General features: G+C 46.0%; 2 protein-coding genes across 2 annotated transcripts in view; both read right to left on the bottom strand.

Moving 5' to 3' along the window:
• Positions 1-532: 532 nt before the first annotated feature.
• LOC135231462 (protein FAM184B-like) lies at positions 533-15458 on the bottom strand. The gene is made up of 5 exons (XM_064286051.1): positions 15170-15458; positions 11296-11413; positions 8938-9042; positions 8448-8647; positions 533-2058 (listed from the first exon to the last, which is right to left on the bottom strand). Exons 1-5 carry the CDS (start codon positions 15364-15366, stop codon positions 1965-1967), a joined length of 714 nt encoding a protein of 237 aa, XP_064142121.1. The 5' UTR covers positions 15367-15458; the 3' UTR covers positions 533-1964.
• A 3676-nt stretch (positions 15459-19134) lies between these two features.
• The window catches only part of LOC100662570 (protein FAM184B), a 162593-nt gene continuing 160691 nt past the window's right edge, over positions 19135-21036 (bottom strand). Inside the window, exon 13 of the mRNA XM_064286320.1 lies at positions 19135-19343. Within this exon, the coding sequence (XP_064142390.1) occupies positions 19135-19343 (209 nt within the window). The remainder of the gene's footprint in view (positions 19344-21036) is intronic.

Raw genomic sequence — 21036 nt, 5'->3', positions numbered from 1 at the left:
TTAAAATTCTTTGCAGCAGATACAACATAGTATAAAGTGCAGCCAACTTTGCAAGGTGTCAGGAGTTGGAGCGTTGGGAAGATTTTTCAATGCATGTACGTTATGTAGTCAAAAAACAAACATCATCCTAAAATGCCCACCCTAAGCATGAAAGGAAAACTAGAAAAATATTTGACACTGAAAAATGAGATGGCATGTTACATTCATGATGACATTCATTTGCACTGCACAGGAATTGTTTCACTGGGGCCTTGTGTTCTGATTAGATGGTATTTTTACCTTTAGTTTGTGCACTGGAATGGTCATCACATTTCTCTTAAAATAGCATTTATAAGTATGTAACAACAACAACCAGTCTTGTTGCTGTCGAGTCAGTTCTGAGTCACAGAGACCTCGTGTGCAGAGCAGAACTGCTCCGTAGGGTTTTGGAAGCAGATTGCCAGGCCTTTCTTCCCAGGTGACTATGGGTGGGTTTGAACCGCCAACCTTTCAGTTAGTAGTCAAGTGCTTAACTGGTTGTGCCACCCAGGAACTCTAGTGTATAAACAGGTACTTCTTATTTGAAGATTACCTGAATGAGATTAATGTGAACTTCCTATTCCCAAACTCTTGTCTTCATCTAACTGCACTTTCCTATGGAAAAGCAAGACAAGTGACAAACATTTGTATTATGCAGTTGTTTAAAGTTTTATTTGAGGAGCAAAGATTGGACAGTGCACAGAAGAATCATCTGTTTTATGGGCCACCTGCTGGGCCAGCACCAAAAGATGGAGAATTATTTTGCCCACTGAGAGTTGTACTGAGTCTCGTCAGATGTTTACGCTCTGTCAGAGGGTAAGAGAATTCAGTGTGCACTGAGGGCACGGTCGGCACTGGGAGGGGCCATGCCAGTTCCCTTAATCTACCCGGAGTCCATGCAACGGGGGTGGGCAAAACACCATGAGGCAAATGGCCCAAACCCAAAGACCAGGCATTCAGCAGACCCTTCACTTCAAAGAGCAGACAGTAGAAACGTTCACACAAATTCCCAAGTTGTTACACTCACTGAAATTGAGACGTACGGTAGGCGAACTTGGTTATTCACAGAAAAATCCTTGTGGGGCTTAATTCCAACTCATGATAGGACCCTTTAACACATATCTGCTGAATCCTCACAAAGCTCGCATGAGGTAGGTGTTACCAAACCAAACCCACTGCTGTCGAGTTGATTCCAACTCATAGCGACCCCACAGGTCAGAGTAGAACTGCCCTGTTGAGTTTCCAAGGAGCGCCAGGTGGATTTGAACTGCCGACCTTTTGGTTAGCAGCCGTAGTACTTAACCACTACGCCACCAGGGTTTCCGAGGTAGGCGTTAGCCCATGTGTAATCTACTACCTGTGGTGGACCCTAGAGTCACGCTGCTCCATCTAAGCGTGCCAAGGGTCTCTTGCAGTCCATGCCAAGTAGTTCTGCATTGGCTTTCCTGGTTATTTTACACTTTGTTTTATTCCTCTTCCTACTGAGGTTGGATGTGCATCTTTTTAATTGTGTCATTTTACACTGGAATAACTTTACAAGTGGCAGTGGTGACTAGCAGCCTTAGGAAAAATGAGAGCGCTTTTAAAAGTACACCATGGAAATCACAAATCCGATCAGCTGCAAAACAGACTATGGTTTCATGGACACTAGAAATACAACACATAGGTCATTAGTAATATTTTTTTACGGGTGCTTGTTGATAACGCTGGCTTGCTATATCTTAATGCCAAGGAATTTTGTTTTTTTAAATGACCTGGTGCCACAATGAAACAGTATGAAATGTGAATGCCAATTTTTGTTTCAGCTGCCATTCATATATAAATGATGTTACAAGCAAGTTATTTGGTTGGGTGGTTTTTCAATTCATTTCCTCAGTCAAATGTCCTTTTTAAAAGAAAGAAACGTGTTTCAAATGTCCTCTTTGTGATGTATCCCAAGGATCCATTTAGAAAGAAAAGTACTTGGTAAACCATTCCTGGTGGACAGAGCCTTGTTTCTGCTGGGCTTCTTTGGGCTGGGCTGTTTCACCTTCCTGTGTCCTAAAAACAAACAAAATTTTTCTTACATGGTTCTGAGAATTATTCAATAAGCAACTTAATACCTGCCATCTTCTCAGGGACAGGTAATGGCTTCCTGACTCTTCAGAAGACACTAGAACGTGACTATATAATATCAGTAGCTGGAAACAAGGTAAAGGAGTGAGAGAACGTGTCTAATTTCTCCTTGGAAAACAAAGTTTTCCGTAGTTTCATTTAAGATTCAGTGGTTGCTATACTAATGAAATTATCTTGTAACATTTATTATTTATTTGAGGTACAAATTAGGCAATAAACACCAGAAATAAAAATAAAGAAGGAACTGTTTAATTCAACATAGTATTATAATTTATTGCTTCTTCAAAGTTACCTGTTACTACTTACTGTATTCCAGCATCTCAAGGAGATTGTGGAAATTAGCCCAATACATTGAAAAAGGGAAGTGGTAGGTAAGCAGTTGCCACGTAACCTAGCTGAACGGTCTCTATCTGCATTTGGGAGACTTCATATAAAACAGAGGGAATGTACCTTTAAATACAGGAACTCAATACTGCGATGGAGTCCCTGGATAGTACAAAGGTTAAAATGCTTGGCTGCTAACCAAAAGGTTGGAGGTTTGAGTCCACTCAGGCACTTGGAAGAAAGGTCTGGTGACCTACTTCTAAAAAATCAGGCATTAAAAATCTTGTGGAGCTATTACAAAGCATCTTCTCTGACCATAAGGCCATAAAAGTGGGAATCAATAACAGAAAAATCAGGGAAAAGAAATCAAACACTTGGAAACTGAATACCCTGCTCAAAAAAGACTGGATTATAAAAGACATTAAGAATGGAATAAAGAAATTCTTAGAATCCAATGAGAATGAAAACACTTCCTATCAGAACCTTTGGGACACAGCGAAAGCAGTCCTCAGAGTTCAATTTATATCAAGAAATGCACACATCCAAAAAGAAGGGCCAAAATCAAAGAATTATCCCTACAACTTGAACAAATAGAGAGCAACAAAAGAAACGCTCAGGCACCAGAAGAAAACGAATAGTAAAAATTAAGAGCAGAACACAATGAAGTAGAACACAGAAACACAATTGAAACAAGACCAAAAGCTGGTTCTTTGAAAAAATTAACAAAATAGATAAAAAAAAAAAAAAAAAGAGGAAGCAAATAACCTGATAAGAAAAAAGATTGGTGATATTACAACAGACCCAACTGAAATCAAAAGAATCATATCAGATTACTATGAAAAATTGTACTCTAACAAATTGGAAAACCTAGAAGAAATGGATGAATTCCTAGAAACACACTACCTATCTAAACTAACACTAACAGAGGTAGAACAACTAAATAGACCCATAACAAAAGAAGAGATTGAAAAGGTAATCAAAGAACTCCCAACAAAAAAGAGCCCTGGCATGGACGGCTTCACTGCAGAGTTCTACCAAACTTTCAGAGAAGAGTTACCACCACTACTACTAAAGGTATTTCAGAGCATAAAAAAGGATGGAATACTCCCAAACTCATTCTATGAAGCCAGCATATCCCTGATACCAAAACCATGTAAAGACACCACAAAAAAAGAAAATTACAGACCTATATCCCTCATGAACTTAGATGCAAAAATCTTCAACAAAATTCTAGCCAATAGAATTCAACAACATATCAAAAAAATAATTCACCATGACCAAGTGGGATTCATACAGGTATGCAGGGATGGTTCAGCATTAGAAAAACAATTAATCCATCACATAAATAAAACAGAAGACAAGAATCACATGATTTTATCAATTGATGCAGAAAAGGCATTTGACAAAGTTCAACACCCATTCATGACAAAAACTCTCAGCAAAATAGGAATAGAAGGAAAATTCCTCAACATAATAAAGGGCATTTATACACAGCCAACAGCCAACATCATCCTAAATAGAGAGAGCCTGAAAGCATTCCACCTGAGATCGGGAACCAGACAAGGATGCCCTTTATCACCACTCTTATTCAACATTGTGCTGGAGGTCCTAGCCAGAGCAATGAGGCTAGACAAAGAAATAAAGGGCATCCAGATTGGCAATGAAGAAGTAAAATTATCTCTACTTGCAGACGACATGATCTTATACACAGAAAACCCTAAGGAATCCTCCAGAAAACTACTGAAACTAACAAGAGTTCAGCTGAGTATCAGGATACAAGATAAACATACAAAAATCAGTTGGATTCCTCTACACCAACAAAAAGAACATCGAAGAGGAAATCACCAAATCAATACCATTTACAGTAGCCCCCCAGGAAGATAAAATACTTAGGAATAAATCTTACCAGAGATGTAAAAGACTTATACAAAGAAAACTACAGTACACTTCTGCAAGAAACCAAAAGAGACTTACATAAGTGGAAAAACATACCTTGCTCATGGATAGGAAGACTTAACATATAAATGTCTATTCTACCAAAAGCAATCTATACATTTAATGCAATTCTGATCCAAATTCCAATGACATTCTTTAATGAGATGGAGAAACAAATCACCAACTTCACATGGAAGGGAAAGAGGCCCTGGATAAGTAAAAGCATTACTGAAAAAGAAGAACAAAGTGGGAGGCCTTACTTTACCTGATTTTAGAACCTATTATACTGCCACAGTCGTCAAAACAGCCTGGTCCTGGTCCAACAACAGATACACAGACCAATGGAACAAAATTGAAAATCCAGACATAAATCCATCCGCATATGAGCAGTTGATATTTGACAAAGGCCCCAAAACAGTTAAATGGGGAAAAGACGGTCTTTTTAACAAATGGTGCTGGCATAAGTGGATATCTATCTGCAAAAAAATGAAACAAGACGCATACCTCACTTCATGTACAAAAACGAGCTCAAAATGGATCAAAGACCTAAATATAAAATCAAATGGTAAAGATCATGGAAGAAAAAGTAGGGACAACATCTGGAGCCCTAATACATGGCATAAACAGTATACAAAACATTCCTAAGAATGCGGAAGAAAAACTAGATAACTGGGAGCTCCTAAAAGTTAAACACTTAGGTTCATCCAAAGACTCCACCAAAAGAGTAAAAACATTACCTACAGACTGGGAAAAAGTTTTTAGCTATGACATCTGCGATCAGCACCTGATCTCTAAAATCTACATGATACTGCAAAAACTCAACTACAAAGACACAACCCAATTAAAAAATGGGCAAAAGATATGAACAGACACTTCACTAAAGAAGACATTCAGGTAGCTAGCAGATAACATGAGGAAATGCTCTCGATCATTAGCCATTAGACAAATGCAAATAAAAACTATAATGAGATTCCATCTCACTCCAGCAAAGCTGGCATTAATCCAAAAAACACAAAACAATAAATGCTGCAGAGGTGGTGGAGAGATTGGAACACTTATGCACTGCTGGTGGGAATGTGAAATGGTACAACCACTTTGGAAATAGATTTGGCACTTCCTTAAAACTAGAAATAGAACTACCATAGGATCCAGCAATCCCACTCCTAGGAATATATCCTGGAGATATAAGAGCCTTCACACGAACAGACATATGGTGACCCATGTTCATTGCAGCACTGTTAACAATAGCAAAAAGATGGAAGCAACCAAGGTGCCCATCAAAGGATGAATGGATAAATAAATTATGGTATATTCAGACAATGGAATACTATGCGTTGATAAAGAACAGTAATGAATCTGTGAAACATTTCATAACATGGAGGAATCTGGAAGGCATTATGCTGAGTGAAATTAGTCACAGAAGCACAAATGTTGTATAAAACCACTATTATAAGAGCTCAAGAAAGAGTTTAAACAGAGAAGAAAATATTCTTTGATGGTTACGAGAGGGGAGAGGGAGGGAGGATTGGAGAGGGGTATTCACTAATTAGAGAGTAGATAATAACTAGGTGACGAGAAAGACAACACACAATACAGGCGAGGTTAGCACAACTGGACTAAACAAAAAGCAAAGAAGTTTCTGGAATAAACTGAATGTTTTGAAGTCCTGCATAGCAGGGGCGGGGGTTTGGGGACCATGGTTTCGGGGGACATCTAAGTCAACTGGCATAATAAAACCTATTAAGAAAACATTCTGCATCCCACCTTGGTGAGAGGTGTCTGGGGTCTTAAACGCTAGCAAGCAGCCATCTAAGATGCATCAATTGGTCTCAACCCACCTGGATCAAAGGAGAATGAAGAACACCAAGGACACAAGGTAATTATGAGCCCAAGAGACCGAAAGGGCCACATACACCAAGGACTACATCAGCCCGAGTCCAGAAGAGCTAGATTGTGCCCGGCTACAACCGATGACTGCGCTGACAGGGGACGCAACAGAGAACCCCCGAGGGAGCAGGAGAGCAGTGGGATGCAGATCCCAAATTCTCGTAAAAAATCAGACTTAATGGTCTGACTGAGACTAGAAGGACCCCCGTGGTCATGGCCCCCAGACCTTCTGTTGGCCCGGGACAGGAACCATTCCCAAAGCCAACTCTTCAGAGAGGGATTGGACTGGACGATGGATTGGTGAGGGATGCTGGTGAGGAGTGAGCTTCTTGGAACAGGTGGACACTTGAGACTGTGTTGGGATCTCCTCCCTGGAGGGGAGATGAGAGGGTGGAGGGGGTTAGAAGCTGGTGAAATGGACATGAAAAGAGAGTGTGGAGGGAGGGAGCAGGTTGTCTCATTAGGGGGAGAGCAATTGGGAGTATGTAGCAAGGTGTATATAAGTTTTTGTGTGAGAGACTGACCTGATTTTTAAATCACTCAAAGCACAATAAAAATTAAAAAAATCTTGTGGAGCACAGTTGTCCTCTGATACACATGAGGTCACTGTGAGTCAGAACTGACTTAACGGCAACTGGTTTTTTGTTTTCATACTGAGTTGAACCCACTGACAGAGTCAGGAGCTGGTTGGGAGTTAAAAGAGAGTGTGCTTGGGGCTCTAGACCGTAGTTTCTTCAGCTGTGAAACAAAGGGGCTGGACTGGCTCAGTGACCACCGGGGGTCCTGCCCACGCAACACTCATAAAAGGCTGTTGTTGAGTGGATTACTACTCAATGACCCCATGTGACAGAACTGTCCCATAGAGTTTTCTAGGCTGTAGCCAGGTTTTTCTTCTGTGGAGCTTACTGGGTGGGTTCAAACTGCCGACCTAGCAGCCAAGTGCTCAGCTGTTGCACCACCGGGACTCCTCATAAAAGGCTAGGGCTCCACATTGGTCCACATACCCCCGGGGCAGGCAAGGCCCCTGGAACAGGAATATTTGCAAAGGGGCCCTTTCTGGAATGCAGACTTGAAGGCCCAGAATTAAAAATTTTGCCTACGAATGGAAGACTGGCTAGGAGGGAGAAGTAATAAACAGGAAAAACCACAAGTTTCTGGAAGAGAAGCACACTGTAAGAGTTTCTGGAAAAATAAAAGGGTGGTATCTGGGATCATCACATACAATCAACCAAACCCACAGATTAGGAGGCTAAGTAAACAATAAATCTTAAAAAATAACCTTAATAATAAAATTGGAGATACGTTTCTGTGCCAGGTCCTGTGTGGGGACATCCTATGGGTTACATTTTTAGTCTCACATCAGTCTGATGAGGTAGATGCCACGTTACCCCAATTTTAGGGGTGAGGAAACAAACCCAGAGAAGTCAAGTGACCTGCCCCAGGTCACACAGTAGGAAGGGGGAGTGGCAGAATTTGAACCCAGTCCTCAAGGCCAGATGAAGAAAATCCATCTTCTGTGTAACCCTGTATAACTGTAACTAAAGTAGCCAGCTAAGTGATTCAATCCCCATCGTCTAATAATCCATAGGAAAAAAGTCCTGGAATTTCGTACCCAGAATAGTGTGTCGTTAGCTGCCATCAGGTTGGCCCCTGACTCACAGTAACCCCATGCACAACGCAGTGAGCCACTCCCAGGCCTGTGTCATCCCCAGGATTGGCTGGGTGGATTGGACTGTTGTGGTTCATAGCGTTTTCACTGACTGATTTTTGGAAGGAGATTGCCAGGCCTTTCTTCCTAGTCCACCTTGCTCTGGAAGCCCTGCTGAAATCTGTTCAGCATCACAGTAACATGCAAGTCTCCACTGACAGACATGCGGTGGCTGCCCATGAGGTGCACTGGCCGGGAATGGAACCTGGGTCTCCTGCATGGAAGGTGAGAATTCTACCACTGAACCATAGTACCTTTTCTGAAGAGTGACATCCCTCCCTTCCCTTCCATGACTTGTTTTCCTCTCTTGGCTGGATTATAATTTGTCTAAGGCGGGACTTGTTTTACCTTTCTTTATATTTGTCCAAATGCCTCAGTATTTAGGGGGTGCCAGGAATGAATCCTAACTTGCTTCCTAGCCATCCATAAGGAAATGGAGTCACAGCTTCCGCCCACCTACCTTGAGGCAGTTTTAGCATCTAGAGACTGGGTGGGTTTGTAAGGCCGGCCACAGCCAGGGTTCGGGTCCAGGCTGGGTGACTTGGTTATTGGAGGGGCGTTGATCCTGGAGCTCAAATCGCCACTCAGAAAGTTCTTTGCGTAGGAGGCAAGGTTTGGCACGCTGACCACGCGGCTGGGCACCTCCTCCATCTTCTTCTTCTGTTTGTATTAAAGGAAAGTTCTGTGAGTCAGACCCCAAAAATGCATTATTGTAAAAGTAAATAAGGTCTACTTAACCAAAATGATATGGGGAGGAGGTGTTATGGGTGAAATTGTGTCCCCCGTAAAAGAAAGTGGAGGTCCTAACCCCTGGACTATTTCCTGTGAGTCGGTTTTCAATGGCTATTCCTCTGAATGTCCACCAGCCCCTCAACAAGCTGTAGTGACCTTGAGGAAAAACGAAACCAGCAGAATCGTGGAACACACTAAAACCAGTGGGACCAGCCTACCTTCACAGAAGGGGTCAAATACCCCGGATGAGGATGGAAGGAGAAGGACCGATTCCGGTGGGACATGGTGCTAGGGAACGCTGCGTAGTGGAGCCGTCTCTCCTCCTGCAAAACCAACCCAACCGAGCCCAGCTGAGCCTAAACAAACAGCATCGGGTGTGAGGGAAAGGAAGACGGCCGCGAGGGCGGATACAGAGAGAAGGAACGTCCAGGGGATGGAAGGGACTCGGTGCAAATCAAGCCACCATCCACTGAGCTTTGAGGATGTATCTTTAGCTCTTGGGGCTTCTGTGTTCCTACCCCCTCTCCAAAATAAAACCTCAAAACCAAACCAGTTGCCACTGGGTTGATTCCAACTCATGGAGACCCCATGTACGTCACAGTCAAACTGTGCTCTGTAGGGTTTTCAATGGCAGGTTTTTCAGAAGTAGATCCCCAGGCCTTTCTTCCTAGGATCCTCAGGGTGGATGCACACCTCCAAAGAGTGTGGCAGGAGCAGAGGTGGCGGGGGAATGGCGGTGGATAGGAGAGGTGCATGTGTGCGTGGTGGGCGGGGTGGGAGGCCATGGGAGATGGGAAGTCATGGGGCTGCTAACACAACCATGCCCGGACCTGATTTATATTTTCATGAGGCCACTCTGGTGGCTGGAGCCCTGGTGGCACAGTGGTTTAAACATTCGGCTGCTAAGTAAAAGGTCAACAGTTCAAATCCACCAGCTGCTCCTTGGAAACCCTATAGGGCAGTTCTACCCTGTCCTATGAGTAGGAATTAACTCTAAGGCAATGGATTTTTGGTTTACTCCGGTTGCTGTGAAACGGGTTGCTGTGCAATGGGAGACAGGTTGATGGATTCTCGTTGCTCATGTGAGAGGTGATCAGACTTGGACCCAGGTGGTGACGGCCAAGACAGTGGGAAGGTGGGGACTTCTGACATGGTTCACTGGTTTTCGCCCCCGTGGGCCACACTGACAAGAGTGAATCCACCACTCACTGTCCCCAGCGCTGAAGGTCAGTCACTGGGAGCTGTCCTGGCTGACTCAGCTGGGGCCATAAAAGGAACCTACCACCAAGAACAAGGGGAGCTTGGGGCTGGGTAAGAGCCTAACGCAGTTGTCAGTGTAAGAGGTGGGGTGAGCTGAGGGCTGGGTAGGAGGAGATGGCAAGGAAGGCCACCTCAAAGGAACACCTTGCTGCCTCATGGACACAGAATCAGAGGCAGGTGGAAATGCTCTCCTGTTTAAAGTGGTGCCATGGTTAAGCACTTGGCTGATAACCCAAAGGTGTGCAGTTTAAACCCACCAGCCAGTCTTCAGGAGAAAGATGTGGCAGTCTGCTTTCATAAAGATTCATAGCCTTGGAAACCCTATGGGACAGTTCTACTCTGTCCTATAGTGCCGCTATGAGTCAGAATCAATGGCGATGGGTATATGTATATGTGTGTATCCAAAAAAAAAAAAAAAAACCCAAACCCATTGTCACTGAGTCAATTCTGACTCATAGCAACCCTATAGGACAGAGTAGAACTGCCCCACAGGGTTTCCAAGGAGCTCCTGGTGGATCTGAACTACGGATCTTTGGTTACCAGCTGTAGCTCTTAACCACTACACCACCAGGGTTTCCATGTGTGTATAGGCATACGCCTATGCGGAGGTGGCCCTGGTGGCGCCGTGGTTAAGTGCCTGACTGCTACCTGAAAAATCAGTGGTTTGAACCCACCAGCTGCTCCATGGGAGAAAGACGTGGCAGTCTGCCTCTGTAAAGATTACAGCCTTGGAAACCCCATGGGACAGTTCTACTCTGTCCTATAGGGTCGCTGTAAATCAGAATCAACTTGATGGCAACAGGTTTTTTGATTTAGAAGCAGCTTAGCTGCCTGGACAACAGGCAGCCACTTTTACCAAAAGAAGGTTAATAAAGAATAATTTGTTTGTATAATGTGACTAAAATTCAAACATAAAACAAATCATTCTAGATTTTTCCTAGATTCTATGGGTTAAAAATCTGAACCCATGTGAATAGCAGGCAAATGCTGTTGGAGTTCAGGGCAGAGTGACTTTTTAGCCTTCTTCTATTTTCCTATTTTAAGCTTTTCAGTGAATACATATTTCTTTTCTAATAAAAAACTGATTGCCTTTTTTGTTGATTCTGGCTCATAGTGACCCTACAGGACAGAGCAGAACTGCCCCATAGGGTTTCTGAGGCTGTAAATCTTTACAGAAGCAGACTGCCACATCTTTTTCCCGACCAAGGAGCGGCTGGTGGGTTTGAAGCGCTGACCTCTGGGTTAGCAGCGTGAGGACCTCAGTGCCCTGGTTGTATGTGGCCGAGTCCGTCCTGAGCTCAGTCCAACAGCCTCACCATGAGCTGCTTGATGATGTCCTCTCTCTCCTTCAGGCGGCTCTGCAGGCGGCCTATGAGCTGAAGGTCCTCGGGCCTGGAGGCGCCCTTCCCCAGCTTCTCTCCGGAATCCTTGAGTCTGTTTCAAGTAGACATGCAGTTAGTGCCCTTGATAACCGTGACTCCACAAAGATAAGGAGGACCAAGTGACAAGGTGGATATGCTCTTGTGTGCTCAGTGGGGAAACTGAGGCCCAGGGAGCTGAAGAGTCCCAGGGAGTTGGGGTGACACCTGGGACCCCAGCTGCCCAGCCTGAGCTCTGTCAGCTCCTCTGAGGCTGCAGGGCCAGGGAGCCTGGTTTTATTTTTTGAGGCTTTAAAAAAAAAATCATTGAAAATATACACAGCAAAACATACATCAACACTTTCTACCTGTACAATTCAGTGACAGGAATGACATTCTTCAAGTTGTGCAAACATTCTCACCCTCCTTTTCTGAAATGTTCCTCCCCCATGAACATAAACTCACTGGCCACCCGCCCCCAAGCTTCCTATCTAACCTTTCAAGTTGCTGTTGTCAATCTGATCCTATACAGATAGTTCTTCAAAAGAACAGTGCTCAAGGCAGACATTCTTTCCTACTTAAACTAAACTATTGTTTAAAGGAGACTTCAAGAGATATTTTTGGTCTAAAGAATATCTCAGGGCAATAGTTTCAGGGGTTCATCCAGCAGCCTCAATGACCAAGGGAGCCTGGTTTTGAGGGCACATAGCTGCTCCACTCAGTGGGGCTTCAAAAGCCAGGGAAGTTGCTAAGAGCAGGAAAATGGGTCCACAGGGTCATGGCCGGCAGGTTCTGCAGGTGCTGATGTTGCTCTGGCACCATCTGCTGGTGGACACGGGGCATGGCATGCCATTTCAATGTGAAGCCACAGAGAGTCCTAACTTTCGGCTTGGGGGTCAGGGAGAGCGAGGGCTTCAGCTCTCTCAGCTTTGTTGTGCGATGACCTGTACTCAAATCCTTTTTTCTAGCTATGTGACCTTGGCCATAGCATTTCACCTGCGAGCCGCCGTTCCCTCCTCTTGACGATGGGCTTAAAACAGGTGGCTGTGAAGATTCAATGAAATCATGGGCTCCTGGCACATGCCAAGTGCCCCTTAGATGGCAGCCGGTAAAACCTTCCACGTGTGGCATTTGGGTGACTTGCTCTGTATTGGAGAAGCCGAGAACAATTTTTAAGAGCGCAGGCTTAATGTCAGATGGATTGCATTTAAATTCATTGCTGTGACCTGGGCAAGCGGCTTTACCTGTCTGAACCTGGATTACTGCAATCAGCTGGACTCCCTGCTTCTACTTAACCCCGACAGTCTCCTCTCCGTGGCCAGAGTGACCCTGTTAAAAGGTCAATCAGGTTGAGACAGGAGGACTCCCTGAGACTATGGCCCTGAGATACTCTTTAAACCTTGAACCAAAACTAGCACCTGAGGTCATCTTATTGCTAAATAACAGATTGGCTCAGAAAACAAAGAATATCGCCCGTGAGCAGTACACTTCTTCAAAAAATCATCTATATGAGACCAAATGGTTAACAATTATTTTTAAAACAAAGATGAGAATGTAAGGGTGCAGGTAAACTATATTAATGGAACTAGAACAACCAGAATGGAAATAATGAGAATGTTCACACATTGTGAAGAATGTAACTAAGTCACTGAATAACTTGTGTAGAAATTGTTGAATGAGAACCTACACTGCCGTGTAAACCTCCAGCAAAAACACAATATTAAAAAAAAAACACAACAAAGATAAATCAGACCACGTCACTCCTGCTCAAAGCCTCCAATAGCTTCCCAGTATACTCTGAAACACATCCAAACATCTTCTTCCTATCCAAGGGAGGATCTGCGCCCTCCAACCCCCAATCCCCTAGCTACCCCACCAACCTCATTTCCTACCACTCGCCCTCTCACTCACTCCATTCCAGCCACTCCACTAGCGCCCTCTGGCTGTTTTCAGTAACGTAGGGCAGGGGCCCAGGGCTTTTGCACTTGCTGTTCCCGGTCCTCCAAATGATGGCTCATTCCCTCGCCTACCGTGCTAAAATGTCATCTCTTCAGAGATATTCCTACCCATCCTTGCCACTCTCTATACGGGTAGTCCCCGACTTGCGACAGGGTTCCGTTCCGATGACTCTGTCATAAGTTGGTTCTGACGTAAGTCAAATACAACCTCGTCTTTTTTTTTTTAGTTTTCATTATTATTGTCTTTTATTATCAGTATCTTTATAATTCCAATCTTTGTCTTTGGGAGTTAGAAACATTACATAAAAAGTTACAGATAAGATGACATCAGCAATGGGCTTGGTTTGGTTTATAGCAGCATGGTCTTTGTTTTGTTCCCTGCTGTAACTCCAGAGCCTAAAACAGCGTGGGGCACACAGGAGGCCCTTGATAAATACTTGTTGAGTGAACAGATGAACGCGTGCACAAGGAAGCCTCTGTTTCATCATCTGTCAATGGGAAGAACAGTTCCCACCTTGAAGGACTGTTGTGATTACATGAGATGACGCATGTTAGAACAGGGCACAGTTTCAAGACGTGGGAGCCCTGACATCTCGACTTCTTCCTGGGGTGAGGGTTAAACACAGCCCATGGGACACACTGCTCATCCCTCCCAGGTTCCCAGGGCCTTGTGGGGAAGGGCAACACTGTCTCTATAAATTAGGGGTGACCAACTGTTATATTTTCATTGGACAGTGAATAAGGAAGATCGAAGAAGAATTGATGCCTTTGAATTGTGGTGCTGGCAAAGAATATTGAATATACCACGAACTGCCTTGGAAGTACAACCAGAATGCTCCTTAGAAGCAAGGATGGCGAAACTATGTCTCACATACTTTGACATGTTATCCAGAGGGATCAGTACCTGGAAAAGGACATCATGCTTGGTGGAGGGTCAGTGAAAAAGAAGAAGACCCTCAAGGAGATGGATTGACACAGTGGCTGCAACGATGGGCTCAAGCATTGCACTGCAGGACCAGGCAGTGTTTCGTTCTGTTGTACGTAGGATTGCTATGAGTCGCAACTGACTCAACAGCACCTAACGATAATTGTTATTGATCGAACTTTGTCCCCTAGAATATGTACTGTAAATCCTAACCACTTTACTTATATAAAGAAGCCCTGGTGATGCAGTGGTTAAGCGCTCAGCTGCTAGCTGAAAGGTTGGCAGTTCAAACCTACCAGCCACTCTGCCGGAGAAAGATGTGGCAGTCTGCTTCTGTAAGGACCACAGCCTCAGAAACCCTATGGGCAGATCTACTCTGTCTTATAAGGTTGCTATGAGTCGAAATCGACTCAATGGCAATGGTTTTTTTTTTTATATTTATGGATATCCTATTTGGGAATAGGGGTTTCTTTGTTAATGAGTCTTTATCAGTGTAGGGTGTATCTTAAGCCAGTCACTTTTGAGAGATACAAAGAGCAGACTAGACACAGAAAGAAGACCAAATGGGGAAAGACAGATGCCATGTGGAGATCTCTAAGGAAGGCTGAGAATGCCACAGAGCCTGACATAGGGATTTGCCCCCACAGCAGACAGAGAGAGCCCTCCCTTAGAGCCTGCCCCCTGAATTTGGACTTCTGGTCTTCTGAACTGTGAGAGGGAATAGATTTCTGATCATTAAAACCATCTACTGTGGTATTTCTGACATGGCAACACTAAATAGCTAAGACACCAATCACCCCAGTTTGCCTCGGACTGATGGGCTTCCTGAGAAGCAGGACTTCCAGTTTTAAAACCAGGAAAGTTCCAGGGATACTGGGAGGAGTTGGTCACTGTGATAAAATGGTCCATCTGCCAGACCCCCACCATGGGACCCCAGGGCATCACTTACTCAGTCTCCAGGGCAGCCAGCTGGGACTGCAGCCTGGCCTGGGCACTGCTGAAGTTGGCCACCATGGTATGCATCTCCTTCCGGTGTTCTTGGCGTAGTGCCTCCACCTCCCGGGCCAGCTGGGCTTGCTGATCCTCTTCCAGCAACCTGCGGATGGCAGGGCCACAGCTTGCCCCTGCTCCAGGGTCCCCACCCATTGGGCACTGGGGTCTGTTCTCCACCCTGATGGGCAGCTCAGCTTGGGAGTCCCTGGGTGGGCGTAGGGTATGAATCTGAGGGCACCCGTGGGAAGGAGACCTGGAGTCCTGAGTTGAGGGGTCCAGGATTAACCCTGCGTGGGGTCTCTTTCTCAGCACAGTCCCACCCCAGCATCCCACAAAGGAGAAACCTGAGCGTGAAGGGCAGTCTTCAGGGGGAAAGGAGAGGAGAACAGCTCCCTTCACTTCGGACATACCTGGGTGATGCAAATGGTTAACATGCTCAGGTGCTAACAGAAAGGCTGGAGGTTTGAGTCCACCCAGAGACACCTTGGAAGCCAGGCTTGGTGATCTACTTCTGAAAATATTCCATTGAAAACCCTATGGCACACAGATGTATGACACACGTGGGGTCACTGTGAGTTGGCTTATCCTGATGGCAACTGGTTTTTCACTTGGGGGAGATGGAGGGCCTGCAGGCCGAGGTTCTGTATCTGAATCACTGAGCTTTGGGACTTTTCAGGACCTTAGGACTCATCAGTGCAGGGGACAAGGCAGGGTGGGGTAGGGGTTGAGGGAGCAGCCTTTCGAGCCAGGCTGCCGTGCTCACAGCCGCCGCCTCCATCGCTTCCCAGCTGTGGAGCCTGCACAGCAACTCCCAGCCCAGTTTCCTCATCTGTAAAATGGAGGTGACAATGGCACCTACCTCAAAGGGTTGTTGCAAGGATGAATTGAGTTAACCCAAGTCCAGAACAGTCCCTGGCACAGAGTTTGTGTCCCACCATTAGCTTTCATTATTCTTAACCAACAGGCAGTTCTATTCTGTTCCACAGGGCTCCTATGAGTCAGAATCGACTTGATAGCAATGGTTTGTTTGTTTTTTTTTGGAACCAGGGAATGGGCACCAAGGAGCCCCTGTGAGTCTCAGGGGTCTGTTACATATACATTCTTGTGTGATCATATATTTTTCCAGGGAGAGGAATCATTGCTTTCATCATTTGGAGGGGGCTGTAACTCCAAAATGGTTAGGAGCCCCTACTCTGGTCCATCAATTGGTTGTGGATAGAACCAAAGGGTTTTCATTGGTTGATTCTTGGAAGTAGATCACCAGGCCTTTCCTCCTGGTTATAATACACACAATCAACAGACGTTAGGAAAAAAGGAATCCTACAGACATTAAAGAGACAAGAAGAGAAAATCATGAGCAACTTCTTGCCTGGGACTGGGACACTCAAAAACTTAGATGAAATGAACAAATTCCTTGGAAAGACAAACTACCAAAGCTCACTCAAGAAGAAATAGATAACATGAAAAGTCCTATATCTATTAAAGAAGTTGAATGTGTAGTTAAAAACCTTCCAACAACAATAACAACAACAAAAAAGGCTCTGAATTCAGTACTGACAATAAACTATTAAATATGGGTTAGTAATAATAGGGTTGTTGATGTTGTTGGGTCCTGTTGAATTGATTCCAAACTCATAGCCACCATGTAACAGAGTACAACTCCACTTAGGGTTTTCTTGGCTATAATCTTTATGGAAGCAGATCACCAGGTCTTTCTCCCATGGAGCCTCTGGGCGGGTTTGAACTGCTCACCTTTCAGTTAACAGCTGAGTACTTAACTGGTGTGCCACCAGGGCACCTTAATGATAACAGCGACAGCCACAATTTCCTCAGTACTTTCTCCAAGCCAGGGACCCTGCTAAGCACCTTGCATACATTTCGCTGCATTCTACAACAGCCCTGAGGAGCTATGGTATTATCCCAATTGTATAGGTAAGGCAACAGGCTGGGAGAGGGTTAGCTGGCTAGCTTAGGGTCACACAGCTAGTTAAGAGCATACTGCACTATGTGAACCATTCTACTGCACTGTCTCCCTAAGGCTCTCTTCTAGGTCTGATTCTATAAACTCCCTGATTTGCAGGGAAATCAGGGTTCCCTTCTCTGTTTCAAAGAGGAGCCCCGGTGGCAGAGTTGTTAAGTGCTCGGCTGCTAACCTAAGGATTGTCAGTTTAAACTACCAGCTGCTCCATGGGAGAAAAATATGGCAGTCTGGTTCTGTAAAGATTTACAGCCATGGAAGCCTTATGGGGCAGTTCCACTCTGTCTTATAGGGTCACTAAAAATCAGAATCGACTCAATGGCAAAGGGTTTTCTCTATTTCAGGGCAAATCCTCTGCAGTTTTGAGATCTAGAATTCCTGTCATTGGGGCCGAGGATCCAATTCTGAGTCATAGCCAGCCCATGTGAGTTACACAGTAGAACTGCCCCATAGGGTTTTCTTGGCTGTAATCTTTACGGATGCAGATTGCCAGGGCTTTCTCCTGCAGAGTGGCTGGAGGGTTCGAACCACTACCCGTTTGATTAGCCGAGCGATTAACCTTTACGCCACTAGGGCTCCGAGAATTCCTAGAGGGCTGGTACTTTTCGTGGGCCAGAGGAGGAACATTAGCAAAATGCTGGTATATTAGGGAGTCTCTTCTCCGGGAGGATGCCAAGGGGGAGACACAATTTTAGATCCTTGAAGCTCATCAAGGGGCAGAGGAGGGGAGAAGAGGGGAAAACTCTGGGGCCCCAGGCCGACCTGCGCTGGTCGCGGAGCTGCAGCGCCTCCTGCCGGTGCTGTTCCACCTCGGCCTGCAGGCGTCGCACCGCCTCCTTGAGCTGCCAGCTCTCCTCCCGGAGTCCGCACTCCTCGCTCTGCCCCTGCTCGGCGGCTCTCGTTGGGGAGGCCGCCTGGCCCCGGCCGCCCTGTTCCTGAAACACAAGCAGGGAGAGCGGTTTTCTTTTCTTTTTTTTTTTTTTTCAGGAGGTGCACGGGCGGACAAGGCGCAAAGGGCCACAGGTATGCTGAGGCAAAGATGGAGGCCGATGCTGCATGCACTCAGTCTGGAGCCCAAGGCAGGTCCCTGCCTCGGGATTTGGGGGCTCGCACCTAGTCTCTTAAAGTTCTCCTGCTTTGGGAATTGGCCAAACCAGGCCCTGAAAGGGTGTAATAACGTGGGTGAGCCAAGAATACAGGTTCAATCTAACCAAGCAAAATGTGCTTTCCTACCTTCACCCTGAAGGCTTTGTATTAAGTGGAGAAGTGTTTTGGATGGGCACCTGAAGGGCCTACAGATGGCCTGCAGGGAGAGAGGTCTGGGCAGTTAGGGGGCTCCTGGGATCCCAGCTAGCAGAAGAATGGAACACAGGCCAGGAGGGGCTGGAGGCAACATCTGACCAGGAAGTCAAGGAGAGCTGCCACTGGGCCAGGTGACAGCAAAGCTGTTCCCATTACGGGAACAGGGAGGTCTAGACCGGGAGTCTGCCTTGGAGGTGTTCTGAGAAATGCCCCTGCAGATCCCAAGAAGTGACCCACACTAGCAGCCTCTAGACCTGTCTGACACACACACCCCTGAGAGGCCATCGTATCTGAGTTATAAATGATGTGCAACATTTAAAAACATCGTTTTGCTTTCCAAAGCCTGCAGGTCCCTCACGTGTCCCTAGACCTGTGGAAGGAGAGAGGTCTCTCCCATTTCAGACAGGATGTGGAGAGGGGTCTCCCCCATTTCAGACAGGGGCGTGAAGGAGAAGGGTCTCCCCATTTCAGACAGGGATGTGAAGGAGAAGGGTCTCCCCTATTTCAGACAGGGGTGTGGAAGGAGGAGTATCTCCCCTATTTCAGACAGGGGTATGAAGGAGAGGGGTCTCCCCCATTTCAGGCAGGGGAAAGACAGAACCCCCGGAACTATCCTTACAGGGCTTTTCGCTGCTGCCCAGCTATGCTTTGAGAGGCTTGTGGTGTGGACAGGGCAGGGCACTGACCTCCTCGGTCAGGGCTTGGTCCTTGCTGTCCCCTGGGGGCCAGGGGCTGGCCTGCTGTTGGCCAGAGCTGCCCAGAGCCCTCAGCTGGGCCTGCAGTGCCACCAAATCCTTCTGGTGCTCGGAGCAGGTGGCCCGCTGCTCTGACAGTTCCTGCCTGAGGGACTCTGGAGAGAGAAGAAGAGCAGAAGGTCAGAGGGGCAGTCAAGGCTGATGCTGTCCTGCAGTGACAGCAGTCTCTGGGGTGGGGTAGGTAACTACTGAAGGCTTTGGTTTACGTTCCCCTTAAACTTATTCCGAGATAACAGTAATAACAGCTACCATGTATTGAGTACTCACCATGTGCCAAAACCCAAACACAAGCCAATTAAAAAAATCTTATCACAAGTAAAATAAAAACCCTTTAACAAAGCATGAACTACAGTATATTAATTCATTTACACACACACACACACACACACACACTCTCTCTCTCTCTCAAACCCCCATCCATCTATCCATCCATCCTATAAGCCTGTCTTCAGTCCCAACCCCGATCCACCAGGTACTCTGGAGGACACCAAACCCCCCACCCTTTACTGACCGAATGTACTGGGTTCAATGGTGTTTCCCAAAACCTGTATCTTTCCATAACCTCAGAATGTGATCTTATTTCGAAATAGGGTATTTGCAGGTGTCATTAATTAACATGAGGTTCTACTGGAGTAGGGTGGAGTATAAAAAAAAACCAAACCCGTTGCCGTTGAGTCAATTCTGATTCATAGCGTCCCTAAAGGACAGGGTAGAACTGCCCCATAGGGTTTCCAGGGAGCGGCTGGTGAATTCGAACTGCCAACCTTTTGGATAGCAGCTGAATGCTTAACCACTGTGCCACCAGGGCTCCAGGGTGGATTTTATATGTGTCTAACACAGGCACTGGAACAGGCGCAGGACACCTAGAATCTCTACCATCACCCCAGCTTTGTGGTAGGTGCAGTAAGTGCTCCCTCTCTGCTCTATCCACTACCCTGCCCCACTAAACCCAGAAACTGAGCAGAACTGCCCCATAGAGTTTCCAAGGAGTGCCTGGCGGATTCGAACTGCCGACACTTTGGTTAGCAGCTGTAGCACTTAACCACTACGCCACCAGGGTTTCCCACCCTGCCCCACTACTACCCACAAATCTCTACTATCACCCTGTCATTGTGGTAGGTGCTCCCACTCTGTCCCACCCACTACCCCATCCCACAACCACCCTCGAAAGCTATGCTTTATTATCATGACACAGTCCACAAAGTTCCTTCTTCCTCGGCCTGGCCCTGAGAATCCAGCCTGTCCCCAAGGTCTCTCCAGAATCACCAGGAAAGAATCAGACTTCTGTGGGATCAGAGGAGCCAGGGAAGGGGTGGCAGGGACATCTGGGCCAACAGTTGCTGTTAGAGTTGGAATCAGTGGGGGTGATGTACCTGCAGAGACTTGTACCCTGGGACATGTGGCACAAGCTAGGCTTTATCTTCTATAATGTGTCTTCTTTACATGAGGCCAGCTTTAACATCTACCACCCATCTGTCATTCTGTCGTACTGTGGTGGCTTATGTGTTGCTATGATGCTGGAAGCTATGCCACTGGTATTTCAAATATCAGCAGGGCCGCCCACAGGGGACACGTTCTGAGAGGGGCATCCGGACTAAGACGAGGAAGAAATGCTTGGTGATCTACTTCCAAAAATTTGCCAATGAAAACTTTACAGATAACGGTAAAAAGCAGAGATGTCACTTTGATGACTAAGGTGAGCCTGACCCAATCCATAGTCTTTACAGTCACCTCACGTGCCTATGAAAGTTGGGCAATGAAACCAGGAAGACCAAAGAAAAATTGATG

This window comes from Loxodonta africana, chromosome 5 (genome assembly GCF_030014295.1).
Source record: "Loxodonta africana isolate mLoxAfr1 chromosome 5, mLoxAfr1.hap2, whole genome shotgun sequence".
In the NCBI taxonomy this organism is placed as follows: domain Eukaryota; kingdom Metazoa; phylum Chordata; class Mammalia; order Proboscidea; family Elephantidae; genus Loxodonta; species Loxodonta africana.
The sequence above is the reverse complement of the archived record's forward strand: the minus strand, read 5'-3'. Positions and strand labels throughout refer to the sequence as shown.

Coding starts and splice junctions, on each gene's coding strand:
- LOC135231462 (XM_064286051.1), bottom strand. CDS start 15,366: ATGGGTGGGGACCCTGGAGCAGGGGCAAGCTGTGGCCCTGCCATCCGC. Junction 8,648..8,937: donor ATTTGACCCCTTCTGTGAAG/GTAGGCTGGTCC, acceptor TAATACAAACAG/AAGAAGAAGATGGAGGAGGT. Junction 2,059..8,447: donor GATGCTAAAACTGCCTCAAG/GTAGGTGGGCGG, acceptor GTTTGTTTTTAG/GACACAGGAAGGTGAAACAG.